Genomic DNA, 16897 nt, shown 5'->3' on the forward strand with positions numbered 1-16897 from the left:
ACTTACTGACATAAGGATGGGTTTCAGCACATGGCTCCTCGTTTTCCATCATGAGCCTGTTTCATATTTCTGTTTCTCAAGTGTGTAATCCCATAGCTATCCCATTGGGATTTCTTTACCCCTCATCATTTCTGCCATCTCTGTGAGGGCTAATCCTTTATTCTAGGCCATGTTTCTGGCACTGTTAAAGACGAGTTTATAGCAACTGAAGACCTAGAGATATACATTACAAGGTATAGTCTCCCTCTTTAAAAAAAAAAAAAAAAGGATTTGGCATAAGGCAAAGGAGGAAGACAAATCAAATCCTGGTGTCAGCAAAGTTTCTTCTTCTGTGTTCCCAGGGTTGGGATCTTGGATACTCCTTGTGTTGGGAGAGTCTGGTTCACAAACAAAGCAGCCCCATTTATCTTGATGTGAAACTTCAAAGGAGGTCTCTGAAATCTGGGAGAAGACAATGAAGGGAACAGCATTTGCCATGGGAGCAAAAGCCTATAAAACAATGGGAAAATATGAAAGGCTTATATATCTTATATTCAATTAGTCCGACTGGAAAGGACTCAAGTACCAGGGGCACAGTGAGGCTCTGTGTTTTGTTGTCAGATGCTTCTGGCCTAGATTTTGTCCAGTAATGAACTCAAAATAGCGGAATCCCATTGGGTAAACTCTAAATGAAAGCTAGGAAGAACACTGAAAAATGGCTGGGTATTTTTTGATACCACCCCTAGAAAATCCTATATCCATTCTCCTAGAAAGACCTCTTGATAAGTATTGCAAGCCAATTTAACACTGTGCCCTCTTGTAATTTTGCAATGTTGTGTTTTGCTATTGCTTCCCCCTTTTAACTTCTCTGGCATTGCTAGGCAACTCCATGTCTTGCAGATAGCAGCGCTGATTACATTCTCTGTTTCCATGTAAAATCTCCCCTCTCCACTTAAAAAAAAGGGGGGGAGTTGGGAGAACAAAAAGGCCAATAAAAGTCACAAATTTCAAAGGAACTGGGAAGAACACAACTTCCTAAATGACGAAACCTGAAGAGATTATATACCAATTTTTTGTTGAGAAAGAACTTATATTTTAGCAGCTACCTTTCTGAAAAGAATTTAATAAGCACAACCTTTTCTTCCAAGTCATTTTGATTGAATCAATAGGGGGGAAAAAAAAGCTGTCTCTCCCTAAACAGTTTTCTTCTGTACTTAATGAAAATTGCTGTCTACTACGCACTGCAATTATGTTTCCTAAGGTCGGTATTAATAGAGGAATAGTGGAAAGTGGAGCAAGAGGAGTGTACGCCAGACCAATACATAAGGGCAATTAAAGTTGGAAACAAAATGGCCTCTGGTATTGAAAAATAGATGCATTACTTCCCTTGAGCTCTTCAAGGCTGAGCTCGAGCACAGGGCTTGACTTAATGGCTTTTGATTGAGTTTGCAAAATAACTCCTGCCACTCCAGTAGGAGGGAAGGATGCCAAGAGACAAAGGACAGTAAGGACCACATTTGAGCGGTGGTAGAGAATTGTCTGTGTTCTTATAGGAAGATGGTCGTAACTGCTTATGTATCTTTGGCCAACATGTTCCCTGTTTCAGCACTCCCAGAAAATTTTGATATTCTTTTTGCTTAACATTTTCTTCCTTCAAAGTACTAATGGGAAATGCGTAAGACCCAGGAGTGTTTGGAGTAGACACGGAATCTTTTGTATTTCCAAATTGAAAGCAATAAGTCCTTGCAGTTGTTAAAGGCTGCAAAATGCCTTTGGTCTTTCTGGTAATTTGGCCCCATCATCTAAGAGTTCAAATAAGAAGAAAAAGGATTGTGTGTTTTCACGCAATTTAGCTTGGAAAACCCAGAGCTAGAGTTCTTTCCTGCAAAAGGCACAATTTATTTGACATGAGTTACTGTGTTTGCACAGACATGGCTATACCTCTTAGTAATGTACCCTTTCAGTTCTGTGCACAAGCCAAGGGTCCTCTTTCATTTGTTCTGCCTCATTTCATTTGGAAATATGGGAACTCTTCTTCCTGGTGTTTTTCCTCTGTTAACATCTGGAGTTGAGAGGTAATCCCAACCAGGGAATCGCGCCCCTGAGAAACAGGCGGGGAGTGTTCGGTACCAGAGAAATTAAGATATTTAACGTAACAAACAGGCAAACACACACACAAACACCCCCTGAAAAACAACCAACAAGAACCAGCAAAATACGTCCTTGGCAATCAAGTTAATGCAGCCTGTGGGAAACTCGAGTTATCAATAAGCAAAACCACTTCTTTATTGTTCAATAAAAACAGGGGTTCCCTTAACAACGCTCTATGGCTCTTATCTTATTCTACCTTGGAGATATTGAACTCTAATGAGTGAAATAATGCGTATTCCAATGTGTTATGGGAAAAGTCTCAACTCCGGTAAACTAATATTTTTCTTCTTAAAGAATATCATTTCAGAGCTTTCATTGTTTGTGATTTCCTTCTTAAACAACTGGAGTCCCTCTCTGGGGATAAAAGGTTAATGGATTGTGTTGAGAAAAGGGAGAAGAGTAGAAATAAAAATGTATTAAATCTTTAAAGTTTGTATCCAAGAACTTTGCTGTGCTAGTGATGGGGATTTGAATAGAGCTTTTTCCAGAAAACCATTAGTTTTGAAGTTACCCTCAATGATTCACAAATCACCAAGGTACATTTGGGAAGCATATATTTTAGTTCACATAACGCAGAAATAATCCATCTCTCAGGTGTTCCATTGACAGTTTGTGGGCTTAAAACTCACTTTTATAGAAATGTTCTTCCATCGCACCCAGATTTCATCTTGTTCATCACTCTGCTTCTCAGAGAGGACTGACCTATTGTTACAAAGTTTTCAGGAAAATAGTATGAGTTCTTCCTATAAACTTGTGACAGAGTATAAAGACCTTGTTTCTTGTCTCCAGTTTGACCTTAAATACAAAGTGTTGGTGTCCATTTGCACTCACTCCATCCTTAATAGAGATGGAAAGCAGCTCACCGTTTATGTAATTGTTTTTTTTTTTTTTTATTAAAGATTGTATTTATTTATTTGACAGAGAGAGAGACAGTGAAAGCAGGAACAGAAGCAGGAGGAATGGGAGAGGCAAAGCGGGCTTCCTGTGGAGCAGGGAGCCCGATGCGGGGCTTGATCCCAGGACCCTGGGATCATGACCTGAGCCCAAGGCAGACGCTTAATGACTGAGCCACCCAGGCGCCCCCATTTATGTAATTGTTAATAACAGTTCCTGATAGGGACTGGCAATGTTGTAAACACTAAATTCTTTACCAGTGCCTTCGGACTTTTCCCATTTTTTCTATTCATACAGCACTCAGAAGTATGTTTGAAGTAGGAATGATAAGAATCTAAAAGAAACCCTGAAGACAGTGGTTAAGAGCATGTGCTATCAGTGTTAGATGGTACCATGTTTGTTTGAAATCTGGCTCTCCCTTTATGGAGTCTTTCTGGTACATATGTTTCCTAGCTGCCTTGTACCTCAGTTTTCCCAAGTATAAAATAGCCATAATTGTATCTACCCCATGGAAATGTTTTTTTGTTTGTTTTTTAAAGATTTTATTTATTTGACAGACAGAGATCACAAGCAGGCAGAGGGGCAGGCAGAGAGAGAGAGAGAGAGAGGAGGAAGCAGGCTCCTGCTGAGCAGAGAGCCCGATGCGGGGCTCGATCCCAGAACTTTGGGATCATGACCTGAGCTGAAGGCAGAGGCTTTAACCCACTGAACCACCCAGGTGCTCCTACGCCATGAAACTGTTATGAGGATTACATAGTCTGAGGGCCTGGTATCTAGCCAGCGGTCAGTCAAGGTTAGCTTTCAAAAGGATATATCTAAAATGGCAGCTCTTTCTTTCTTTCTTTTTTAGTGGAGCAAGTGGCTGTTGATTACTTTTCCAAAAACAAATAGAAAATTGGGAACTTTTATAAATCCAAAAAGACAAAAGGACTGATAATATTAAGAGGCAAATATTGGTCTCTCGTGGAAGAATTTGTTCCTGGCTTGCGTTTCATTGCTTTGTTTTGCCCAAGCTTTCTGTTATTCTCTGAGCCAATGGTAGCACTGTGGGAGGTAAAAGTATGATACAGACCCTGGCCTCAGGGCATGATCTACTCACAGCAGGTAATCAGAGTGACTGCTGGAAAGGAAAAGTCACTGATTGGGGCAGCAAGGTTGGAAATCATGACTGTTGCCCACGAAGCTGTGAGTGTGATGTGTGAGGGATCCTTCAGGGATCCTTCATGGGGTGCTGTCCTCTAAATAACTCTACTGTGTCTACTCTGGGCTCCCGAGTTTCCCTCTCTCTGCTATCAGACAACGCTATCAAGTTAATTTGCTTTGTCTGCCAGACACCTCTGTGCTGATTAATTCTAATCTCTGGTGTGGAAGAAACTGGAGAGCTCGAGCGTATTCTGAGTTTCTGTACTTAACACTGAACTTGTGGTGCTTCTGAGGAATCCGTGGAGTGGTTATTATCTGGGGGGAACTAAAGAGTATTCATTAGGCATCGTGCACATTCAAAGGATTACTATTTTTTTTAATCAAAATACATTTTAATCTTGTTGCTAGTATGAAGTGGCAAAAGACATTTAGCCCTAATTAAGCATCTGCCAGTAAAATGAAATATGGTTCTACCTTTTAATTATCTACATTTAACATACTATTTTCAATAGTGTGTTGGCCTGAAGAGATCTACGGTCCCCAAAGAAATGGAGGCATGCTTCTGTGAAAATGCTTCCCTGATATCTCAGACTTTTGAAACTTCAACTCCGTGTCCCGATTCATGTGTCCTTACGAGAGCCTTGCTTTAGACGTTGTTCTAACTAGATAGGGGGAGAGACTTCTAGTCCCAGGTGGAATGAAGCTTCTAGTGCCGCCAAGAAGTGGGAAGCCACTCCCGTGTGGTCCTAAGTGGTCTGCACTCCTGCCATGGTGGTTTTCTTGCCCTGTTGTTGGGGCAGGTTGAGAGGTCTCCCTCTCTAGCCTGTAAGCATCTCCAGGGCAAGAATCCTGAGCATCTAATCTTTAAAAAAAAAGGTGGGGTAGGGAGGGGTGTGCCTGGTGGCTCAGTGGGTTAAGCATCTGCTTTCATCTCAGGTCATGATCCCAGGGTCTTGGGATCGAGCCCCAAGTTGGGCTCCCTGCTCAGTGAGGAGTCTGCTTCTCCTCTGATCTCTGTCGCTCTCTCTCAGATAAATAAATAAAATCTTAAAAAAAAAAAAAAAAAGAATCTTAAGCATCTACTTTGTCACAGTATCCTCAGCTCCTGGCTGAGGGGCAGGCACTTTTGATGCTCTGGGTTACTGTTCTCAAATAATGTATGTTGTAACATCTTTGATGGATTTCCTATGATGTGGGGACTTGTGGCAAGATAAGAACAGAAACAATAATAACGCGGTGTTAGGAAGAAATAAGGTCATGCATGTGATGGCACTAGTAAAAGTCAAGGGCTGTAGAAAGGTATAATAATCAGTAATGATAATAGTGATGTTATTCAAAATATGGGGAAGCTTCTCATTGTGGAAGCCTGCTTTCGAGCCTCTAGCCCTGGACGTGGAAGAGGCCCTTGTCGAAGTGGTAGACTCCCTTTCTCCAGCAGAATGGGTTGTTTCCTGTCTTCTCAGGACACCATGGAGTAAGGAGGGACTATCTCAGAGGGGACTGAGACGCCTCAACAAATGATGGTTTATTAAAGCGGGTTCCTGAATAAGAGATGGTTGCTTTTCAGGAGGAGTTTGATATTTTTCTTCTCCTCTTCTGAAGAATTGAGGAAGGCCCTATGCTACTCATGAAGCTATACTGGAAATAGGTTGGTGGGTTTTTGTTTGTTTTTTTTTGTTTGTTTTTGAGCTTTGTGTACAGAAAGCAATATTCTCATTCTCTTGGCGAATCATCCCCAATCGTGAAACACTACGATGTGGAAAACGAAGCATGGGGTTGGAGAAACGCTGAGCTACCCTGGTCCAGGGAAAGGGCCTCAGAGCCTTGGATGAAAAAACAATTCACCAAAACCTGGTTTGCTAGCTTCTGACATCTTCCGTGTGGTTTTCAGATATGAACGATATCTCCGAGGAGGAAGTGGGGTCCTTAACTTCCCGTCTTGAATCCGGTTATCCAGTGTAGTTAAGCCAAGCATTACAGAGGGACTGCCGAAAGACTGACGGACAAGAACCCATGAGGGGCGGCAAGCGTCAGAGAGCTGGGTCCGATTCCTCCCCAAGTGCCCATCAACAGGTGTATGTGAGAGCAGGTTGACAACCGTCCCCATGGCAGGACACTACCTCGGTGCTTTGTGGAAGTGTGCTAATGAGCAGTAGATAAAAAGCGTGGGACAGCTGTTAGGTGCCAGGCTGCGGTTGGCATGGTGCTGAATGTTCTCCTCTTTCTTCTTCACGCCACAAGTTAAGACTAAGGCTACAGAGCCCTTTTATTAGACGTTGGCCAGGAAGAAATGATTTTCCTTCTTTTTCTCGCAACATCGCCCCTCCCTCCCCGCCCGCCGCTGTCTTCTGCATTTCTCTTCTTGGAACACTAAAGCGTCTTCCTTCAATTAGTTTGAAAATTCTGTAACTTTTAGTCTCCCAACAGGATTAGACCTGCTAAGAGTAACTAGTGTTTTCTATCTGATAAATAAGGGGATTACAGCAATAACTGCTGTCAGCATTTTTCTCATTTAAACAAATAAAGCTGACAAATGATGAAGTTCTGTGCTGCTCTGTTATGTTTAGTACATGCAGAGCAATTATTCATCCACTGCCAACGTTAGTCTCCGTACAGCTGAACCATCCGACGGCGGAGAAAGCTGATTAGCATATCCATCCCATAGTCATATTTTTATATTCTGGAAGACTCTAGTCCATAACAAAGGCTGATGGTTATAATTTACACAATAATTTAAAGGGTTGGACTTTTCCATGCTTGTTAGAGTTGCACGAGTTCTCAGGTACAGCGGGGCTCTTATTTAAGAGACATCTTCTGTCTGCCTGGGAGTTTGGTGCCCTGCTCACATTTTCCACGGACAAGTTAGCGGTCATCTCTGGAGGTTTCGGAGTGGATGGCCGTCTCTGCAGCCCCCGCTGGAAGAACCATGGTGGAGGGGAGTGGGTGGAGATGTCCTGAAATAGAGCTGCTTCCCATGGATGTTTGTCACGCGCACAGTTGTGTGTGCGTGTGTGTGTGTATATATATCACTAGACAGCTAGAATGGAGATTGGAGAGAGAATACACTATTTAAAATTTTTTTATTCAGTAGAATTATTTCTGTCGTGGTAGAGATAAGTATAATAGAAAGTATTCATGGTTTTCCATGAGTTCTCCTAGAGGGAGTGACTTGACAAGACTGGAGGCTTCCTATGGGAAGAAGGTCTCATCCAGACAGTGTATCTGGGGGTCTGGGGGTGATGATGTACTTGGGGCCTCTTAAAGAAGCCTGTCGCCCCAATGCTCCCTGCCGGAGAAATGCACCGTGTTTAGAAATAGTTGGGTTATATTCATTTGGCTTCTCTGATCCTCTGGGAGAGCCTCTGAGAAGGACTTGTAACGGAGCCATCCTAACATTGAAACTGTGACTTCCACATGGGTGTTCACCAGCAGTTAGTCTCCTAAGATGGTGATGGGATCAGTGAGGACCTTCACGGGGACCGTCAGTGGTCTACAGTTTATATTTCCCAAAGCAAATATGCAGCTGTCTCTCTCTTTGTGTGTCTGTGTTTAGTTTCTGTATCTGATACCATGACGTCTTGGGGTAGTGCTGCTCCTGGAGGGACTGTCCAGCTAGAGGGCTGGCTGATTCCCAGAGAAAGCCAACAACTGGCTTGTGAGAGTGCCTTTCATGTGCAAAACAACCAATCCAAAGCCCGTCCCCTTAAGCACTTCTTGTATTAAGCTCTTAGACTCCAGGGCGATAGTCCCCTGTCCTCGCCCTCAGCATCAGGTACCTGACAGCTAAGGATGGCCAGAGCCCACTGAAGTTTTCAAAGGAGCCAATTCTAAGCCTGTTTGCCCAGCCAGTTCCCATGGGAACCACAGTAAAGGCTCTCGCCCCTCTTTCCCCCATACCCCTCTGCCTCCTAGCATCCCCCGGTTGGTCCTGCATGGTGTGTTCTGCCTATTGTCTCTAGGGATTTCTGAGTGTAAATGTCTCCTTTTCAGGATGGTTGTTTCCATCTGATGTGCACCTTACCACACCTCAGTAAAACAAACCCTGGGTACCCTTAAAACACTGTGTGCCTAGGGGCGCCTGGGTGGCTCAGTGGGTTAAAGCCTCTGCCTTCGGCTCAGGTCATGATCCCAGGGTCCTGGGATCGAGCCCCACATCGGGCTCTCTGCTCAGCAGGGAGCCTGCTTCCTCCTCTCTCTCCGCTTGTCTCTCTGCCTACCTGTGATCTCTGTCTGTCAAATAAATAAATAAAATCTTAAACAAAAACCACCATGTGCCTAGAGGAAATCATAGCAAGTTTTGATGTCAAAACTCCCTACTTCATAAACAGGATCATTCTGAACCATCTTGAAGGGGGTGTTGTCTCCATTTCCAACCTAGATGAAGCTGGTAACTTAGATGTTCTCATAAGATTGGGAATGAATAAATACATAGAATAGAATAGGTCCCCATTAGCTTAAACACATTTCTAGATTTTTAAAAATTTATTTGCAAAAGAGCGAGTACGAGCGAGCAGGGGAAAGGACAGAAGGACAAGCAGATTTCTCAAGCTTATAATTGAATGCTTCTCTGAGAGACCCCCCCGCCGATCCCTAAATGGTGGGCATAATCTGTCTCAGTAGGTACCTTCATCCTGTGACAGGACCTCTGACACCTGGGTGAAGTGATTGGGTGTTCTCTCCCTTCCCTTGCACTAGTCAAAGTAAGTCATCCACCATTTGCCTCCGATCAAAAAGAAAAAGAGGACACAAGCCCTCTGTTCGAAGCCCAGCTCCTTAGTTTCAAATCCCCAGCATGTGCCGCCACGCTCCGATTTGCTTTCTGTCCTAACCACCCTGCTTTGTCCGATGGCGTGATTTTGATTCTCCTGGTCTCTTTCACCCGCCAACCCCACCATCTCACCTTTTCCTCCCTCTCCTACTTGTTATTTCTTTAAGTGCAAAGACGAAAACACTACTGCCCTTCAGAACCCCTCTAAGGCTTCTTTCCTCTTTAGTGTGGGGCACAGCTTTTGGGACACTCACATCTCTGCCAGGCAAAAAAGGCTCCTTCTGCACTGGCCCAAACTGGGAAACGTGGCTTGTCAACTGTCATCAGGCTGATTTTCTGTATGTGGTCCCTCCTCAGAATTGAGAGAGTCTAACTCCCATGCCCCACGGTGATTTTTTATGTGGTCATAAAACTCTCTCTCATCACACACTGTAAGTAACATGCTGTGGATCGGGGAGACGGAAGTGTCTCCTCAGCCTTGACCAGTCCTACACCCCATCTTCTTGTTCTTTAAATCCTGTCACCACCCAGGATAGAATCACGCTCCACCTCCTCCATCAGGAGCCCCCCGCTCATTTAATTACACTGATGATTCTGTCCCGTCAATTCCTTTTGAATTTAAAGGGAAAAGCACAATTGTGCACCTGATTTTTCTTTAAATGTTCCCTGCATTAGTCTTATTTCCGTAATGAAGTATAAGCACCTAAAATACAAGGACAGAATTTTAATTTTTGAGACAGACCTGCACGTGGTGCTGGGTTTTCAGGAAGACAGATCCAGATTCAAACCCCAGATCGGCCATTATCAGACCATGTAACTGCAGACAAATGAGTTCGTCTAAGGCGGTTCTTCGGACTGCCTAGTGGGGATGCGAGAGTTTCTCCTGCTTCTGTGTGTTGTGAAAATGTAGTGAGTGACGAGGTTAAAGGCTTATCGTGATGCTAAGTATGTCGGCGGAATTCAGTCGGCATGGCCTCTTTTTCTCCCACACTGCCTACCCCAGGGCAAGTTACAGACTTGGCATGCCGGCTGGACAGAGCGAGCACACGGACTGTCAGGACTGCTCTGTGGCTCGTGATGACGGAGCTGGTACGAGTAGTAAGGAGTGTCCTCTTTCATCCTTGGCAGTCTATGCAAGGTGACTGTGCTCCCCAGAGCGAGGAAGGCTGATGATCGTCCTGGGTCAGGGGGTTGGAAGAAACTCACACTCCCTTGTAAGAAAGACCCAGCACGTTTTCTAACTTCTCAGGAGGATACAAAGTAATGAATTATAATAATAAACATTAAGATTATAATAATAAACATGAAGGCTGTCTTAGTTTTATCTTATTTTGCACACGTAGCCTCAGCTCCTTTTCCAGTAAGAGCCTTTCCTTCCTTCCCTACCAGATGGCCCCTGCTAGAGGGCCTTCCTGGGCTCTCGTGACAGGGCTTTGAGACTAACGTAGTTTAATTTGTCTGTGTCTCATTTGTTGTCTGAAGCTTTTAAAACCGAGGCTTGGCCTTAACTGGGTTTCCCTGCCCGTTTGCACATGATCATGGTTCACTCTTCTTCCTAAGCCACACTGCTAGACCCCTGCCCGCTGCTGTGTCCAGGGGGAGGGCCATTTAGAACTACCTGGAACTACATCTCTGGGGTCCGTGGGTTGAGGCCTCTCTACCTTCTAGAATCCCAGAAGTTAGTGATACTACATTCCTCATCGTAGGTTTCATCCTAAGAAAGACCAAGAAGAAGCACCAATTGAGATCCTGTGAAAATTATTATATTGTATTAGACCCACGTTGGTGGGTAATACTTCACACTCCTGCTTTCCAGCCTACTCAGCTGTTGGAATTTAATTAGCAGCAATATATTATTGTCAGAGTAATTAAAACCTCGCCTTGATTAAAAACAGAATTGTGTAATTAACAGGAAAATGTTTGGCTAGCCTCAACTTTCTGATCAGAAACGGCAGCGGCCTCAGTGGATGTGCTCTGTCTCCCCACCAGGCTTGAAGGTCCGGGAGGTGTTCATCAACGTCACCAGACAGCAGGTAGAGGATTTCCACGGGCCCGAGGACTACTGGTGCCAGTGCGTGGCCTGGAGCCACCTGGGGACCTCCAAAAGCAGGAAGGCCTCCGTGCGCATAGCTTGTGAGTACATTGGGGGGATGGTCTTGTCTGGTAGGACTGCGGGCCAGAGTTCAGTGCCGCCAAACGGGCTTGGGATGCGTTGGGGGCTTCTGTAGAATAGAGATTAGCAGACATCAAGAAATGATCAACGATTGCTATCTCTGTTAAATTTACTCTTTTAAAGTTGTATTTTAAATGTTTGATAATTTCCTCTGGAGTACAATCAGCCAATCAGTTAGGCGAAGAGATTCTGCCTAGACCCTCAGAGTGCAGGTGTCTCCACAATGCCAGGAAAATCGGTTCCTGGGAGGAAAAAAACCTCAGGTGAATGCGTTCTGCTGTTCGTTATCAGTGACGAAGTTCAAGGGGCATTAATGGAAGGAGGTGAGCAGTGACTATTTACTGCTCTTTCCAGCAAACCTGCAAAAATAAGACATTAAAGATCGGGATTTTTATAGCCTACTATTAAACCTCTTGTTTCTGGGGCGCCTGGGTGGCTCAGTGGGTTAAAGCCTCTGCCTTCAGCTCAGGTCATGATCTCAGGGTCCTGGGATCGAACCCCGCATCAGGCTCTCTGCTCAGCGAGGAGTCTGCTTCCCCCCTCTCCCTCTGCCTGCCTCTCTGCATACTTGTGATCTCCATCTGTCAAATAAATAAATAAAATCTTTAAAAAAAAAAATTTAAAAAAAAAAAAAACCTCTTGTTTCTGAATCTTAATACATGGAAATGGGGTTTAAAACTGCATGTGTTTGACCTACGGAGAACGCCAAAAAAGGGAAAAAAAAAGAAAAAAAAAAGACGCTTGAAGAAGGGAAAATAAAAAAGAAAAGAAAATTGCTTTTCAGGAGAGTCCAAGATTTCTTCATCATATTTCAGCATCAGTGTTTTTATCATCTCAGACATATTTAGAAGTATAGGAACTTCCTTTCTCCTTTAAGATATCTTCATTCCCCTACACCCATTATCCCACCCCGACAGGTCCCCATAAAACCTCCTTTGTGAGCCCAGGAGTGTAAAAGCTCCTCTAGAAAGAAATTGAGAGAAGGAGGGCAGACTTGGTTATTGTTGTTTTATTCAAATGCTGCCTTTTGAGAGTGCCATAAAGAATACGGGACAAGGGGGATTTATTTGAGGACTCAAGGAATTCATAGCAGATGTCGATGGTTTAGGGATTGAGAATAGGAATGAATTGCTATTTGCAGAGACATTTATGTTTCTTGGGAAATGAAATCTTCTTCTCAAAATATGCATTTCACCTTCATTATACTGGCAATTTGGGAGGCCCTTTCCTGAGTGTTGACTGGGCTCTGGTAGGCCAAGGAGAAGAGGTCATTGCGTGAGCTGTGCTCTTGATGTAAGAGCCATGGGGAACCATTTTCCTATAGTTATTTAGTTAGTTTTAGCCAACAAATATTTTATGACTCTAAAGTGGAGGTCAGCTGAGAGAGGGAACAGTATGTTCAATTTCTACTCTTCCTTTCTTAACACCACCAGCTCTGTGATCCCCACCTAGCTTCGGCTAGGCTAGTCGCCATCTTTGACCCTCATCAGGGGGATGCAGATTATCTTCCAGGCTCTCTCTGTGTCTCTGAAAAAAAGGCCAAACAGCACAGGGGTTTTCATCATGGCTTCCCTCCATGTGCGGCTTCTCTGCATCACTTTTCCCAGTCCTCCTCTTCCTCCATGTCTCTGAGGCCCCCATGACCTATTCTTTTTGATTTACATCTCACTGATCTGTCCCCTCCAGGCTCTCTCACCTCCACACTTGCTCCCTTCATTTCTGATTGTCGCCTGCTTGCTAGAAAGCTCCTTCAGGGGTTTTCCCCTCACTTACAAAGTTTGGCAAAGAATGGTCCTATCTCTCCTTTGTTCATGTCCCATAACCTTTGATCATGTACACCGTATCCGTCCAGGTACTTGGCTGTTCTACATGTCAACCTCACTCTAACGAGGGATGTTGCACCTGCAATTCCAGTGTCCCCTGTCACTGAAGCCAGGTGCTGCATTCCTCTCAGTTTTCGGTTCCCATAGTTGGTTTTGTGATGGTGGACAAGTTATTCATCTGTGTCTTAATGTCTCCAGTGATAAAAGGGTGCCTAGTTCATTGAATTATTGCGAGGGTTACACATATCGATAACTAGAAAGTGTATAAATCTCTACTTGGCACAGAGAGTTGGCCCTTCTCAATCATTAGCTATTGTTTAAAGACATACTTGAGAAATGGAATCCCTTTCAGTAGGTGTCTTACTACTTACTGAAACTAATTGCACGGAATTATAATTGTAGTGTCGTAGCAAATTTTCTGCAGGTTATGGCTATATAGACTCTAAAAATCCCATTCTCAGGCAGCCTTAGGATCTAGCTCTGCCAAGCAGGATAGGACCAAAGAACACGACAAATGGAAAACCCTGTTATATCATTTCCTGCCTTTTTTGAATCGTCTGATACTTTTGTGGTAATAATCTTCCCAGTCTCTTCAGGGATTAAAAAAATCATTTTGTTATTCTTGTATATGATATGCACATGAGAATATGATAAGCATGTGATTTCTAAGTTAAAAAAAATTGATCATTAAACCTATGTTATACAGTTAAGGCAGTCTCCTATATTTAAACGTATTTTTAATTTTTTGTGTGTATCAAGTGACACATCCTTTAATTTAAAATTATTTATGCAAGTCAAGATATGATTTGTCATTAAATATTGCATTTGACTTGGAGATCAGTGTACATTAAAATGTAAATTGAAATTTAACTATGTTTAATGGCATCAAAAGTGGAGGGAAAAACTGCCTTTAGGACCTTGCTTGAAATTCTTTTCATTTGCTCATGGCGGGGTGGAGGGGAAGGCACTCTCTCTCTCTCTCTCTCTCTTTTTTTTTAATAACTTTCATGTTTTGTTGAAATAAGATTTCTGGCTGCTATTTGCAAGTACTTCCCAGCAAATAACACATTGCACATGAGGATAGTCTTTATTCCCAATAAATGAAAAGCCAAATTGGATATAATTGTCACTGTGTTTCTTCTTTTTAAGATTGGTTTTTGAAATACTGAAGACATCTTAATGTGCTAAATAAGGATTTTGATAGATGAATGTAGCTTATGAATCTGATGACAATTGTCTTGAGGGGACTTTGCAAAATTAGTATCATTTTTATATTATTCATTAAGTTATTGTAGTTCAACATCAGAGCTCCGTATGCTTCCTACATTTAACCGATGATGCATTCACAATTTAACAGTTTCGAAACTGCAGCAGGCAAAACCTTCATGGCAGTTGGGGCCTTCAGCCAAGGGATGTATTGACTGGCGTGCCTTGACGTGGTCATATTAGGTAATCAAGAATATCAGGAAACTCACTGGCATGATACCATTTAGACATGATTTGATCTTAAAGGGAAAGAGGATAAATACAGTTTTTTAATTTATTTAACTCATAATTATTTTGACATGGACCCACATGGGTTATCAGTTAGATGTGTAGATTCCTGGCATCTGTCCCAGGCCTGTTGGACCCAATTCTGGAGGAGGGACCAGGGAAGCTGTGTTTGTACAATGTTATCCAGACGATTCTGTGATCAGGTAACCTTGGGATATCCTGCCCAGGGACAGTGCTTCTCAAACTTTAACATGCATGAAAATAAATTGGGATCTTATTAAAATACAAGTGATTCAATTAAAATGACTCTGGAAGTCCGGTTCGAGGTCTAAGGTTCTATTATTTGTAAGAGTTCCTAGATGATGCTGCCAGTGGGCCATACTTTGAGTAGCAAGAGCCCCCACAAACAAACAAAACAAACACAAAAACCAAAAACACCTTTATGAAGCACTCTTTTTTTTTTTTTTTAAAGATTTTTATTTATTTATTTGACAGACAGATCACAAGTAGGCAGAGAGGCGGGCAGAGAGAGAGAGAGAGGAGGAAGCAGGCTCCCCACTGAGCAGAGAGCCCGATGTGGGACTCCATCCCAGGACCCTGGGATCATGACCTGAGCTGAAGGCAGAGGCTTTAACCCACTGAGCCACCCAGGTGCCCCTTTATGAAGCACTCTTTGGGAAATGTTGATTTAACCCATTTGTCCAACTGCCTCCTTCAATAGCTGAATAAGTGATGTTCAGGAAGGTTAGGTTGGCTTGACCGAGGGTCCACCCAGCAGATGGCGGACGTGGAACCAGATAGGATACCCTTTCCCCCCAACTCAGTACTCTTGCTACTAAGCCCTGTTGATTCCTCTCTATCGGATGGAATTTGAGAACCAACATAGAAAAGTTCACATGCATTGAAGTGTTTCCTTAAGGAAAGCAGTGATTGCTTTTCCATTCTGTTTCTGAGTAAATTCCTCCTCATGGTAATGTTATTGCATTTACTGAATATACTTCAATGCATATAAGTTGTATGTATTATATATACACACACATGCATATATATATGTGTGTGTGTGTGTGTGTGTGTGTGTGTGTGTGTATAGGTGTGTGTGTGTACACATATGCATGTGCACACACACATGAAGCCACAGCCCAGCCTCTAGAAAACAGGACGGGCTTTGTTTTAGTTAGCCAAAGTCCCTGTCATCTTAAACTATTGTATTTTCCTTAATAATTCCACACTGTGTCAGGGACATGTTGGCCACCTTCCAAATGCCTGGGGCTGGAAATAGCTGAGGCCCCGTTTCAAAAGTGATTTTCTTAAAGGTAAAAATAAATAAATAAAGCCACCCCCCACGCCACCCCCACCGGGCTGGCAGAAGTCCGTCTCCAGGGAGGGACTCCCACGGGCCTTCTCTCGCTGGTCTGATTCAATCCAGCTGGAGGTAGCCGGGCCGCTGTGGCATCTGTTACTTCTGTTGCTGGACGGTTGTCAAAACTGGGAATATTCAATTATTCGTAGTTGTTTACTTTCATGAGTGAACATTTGGCTGCCTAGCTGTTGCTTTTCTTTCCTATTTTTCTCCCTCTTCTTCATCTGCTTACAAAATGTTTTGCCTTTATCATTAACCCTTGGTCGGTCAAATGCTGCTTGAGACTTGAGCCTTTACTGGGCTAGAAGATTCCAACTGGGGCTCGAAAGAGGGGAAGCCTGTGTCTCTCATAGTCCCATAGCAAGTTGGCCCCCTGGAATGAAACACAGCAGGAAACCACTGTTTTGTTCATTTTTTTTTTTTTTTGAAAGATCTATAAAATATACATCCTGAATGTAATATAAACAAGCTGCTTACTTGACGCTCTCCTAAAATATCCGTGCTGTTGTGCCAAGAATGAGTGGAAAGTTTAAAGGAGAACCTCATGTAAAAGCCAGGGAACTCTCTCTACCTAATTTTATAGGCACACCATGAAAACGGTATTATTTTTATTTCTTTCCTTTTGGGGGGTGGTGGTTTCTTTTTGAAAACTGTGGAAGAGAGACATCTAATTAAATCTACATTATGGATCTCAGCTTCATGGCTCTGACAATTTTACCTGCTCAAAACTGTCAGTGACCCCCCCCCCTTCTGACAGCACATTAGATATGGGAATAAATAGAGGCCCATCTGCCTGGCATGCAGATGCAGCCTTAACCTACATTTCCAGCCTTGTCTCCCACAGCAAGTCATGCAGCTGTGCGGAGCTCCCACTAAGTTAGCCCAGCTCCGATTCTGGGACGTGAGACCCACTCTTCCGCTCTGTGACGTGCTCATATTCTTTCTCCTCCCTGGAGTGTATTTTCAGCCCCACTTTACACTCCTACCTCTTCCCACCGAATTCCCACATCCAAGGCCCATCTTGTATGTTGTCTCCTCTCTGAAACCCAGTTAACTAATCCCTTAATGCTAGCTGACCTCAGCACCCAACAAGCCAGCTGGGCCATTGACAA

General features: G+C 43.4%; 1 protein-coding gene across 1 annotated transcript in view; it reads left to right on the forward strand.

The window, feature by feature from the left end:
• The window catches only part of LOC111144577 (unc-5 netrin receptor D), a 543708-nt gene that overhangs the window by 309664 nt on the left and 217147 nt on the right, over window positions 1-16897 (forward strand). The window contains exon 3 of the mRNA XM_022498941.1: window positions 10925-11068. Within this exon, the coding sequence (XP_022354649.1) occupies window positions 10925-11068 (144 nt within the window). The remainder of the gene's footprint in view (window positions 1-10924; window positions 11069-16897) is intronic.

The sequence above is a fragment of the Enhydra lutris genome, unplaced genomic scaffold, assembly GCF_002288905.1.
Source record: "Enhydra lutris kenyoni isolate GAN:26980312 unplaced genomic scaffold, ASM228890v2 scaffoldscaffold11, whole genome shotgun sequence".
In the NCBI taxonomy this organism is placed as follows: domain Eukaryota; kingdom Metazoa; phylum Chordata; class Mammalia; order Carnivora; family Mustelidae; genus Enhydra; species Enhydra lutris.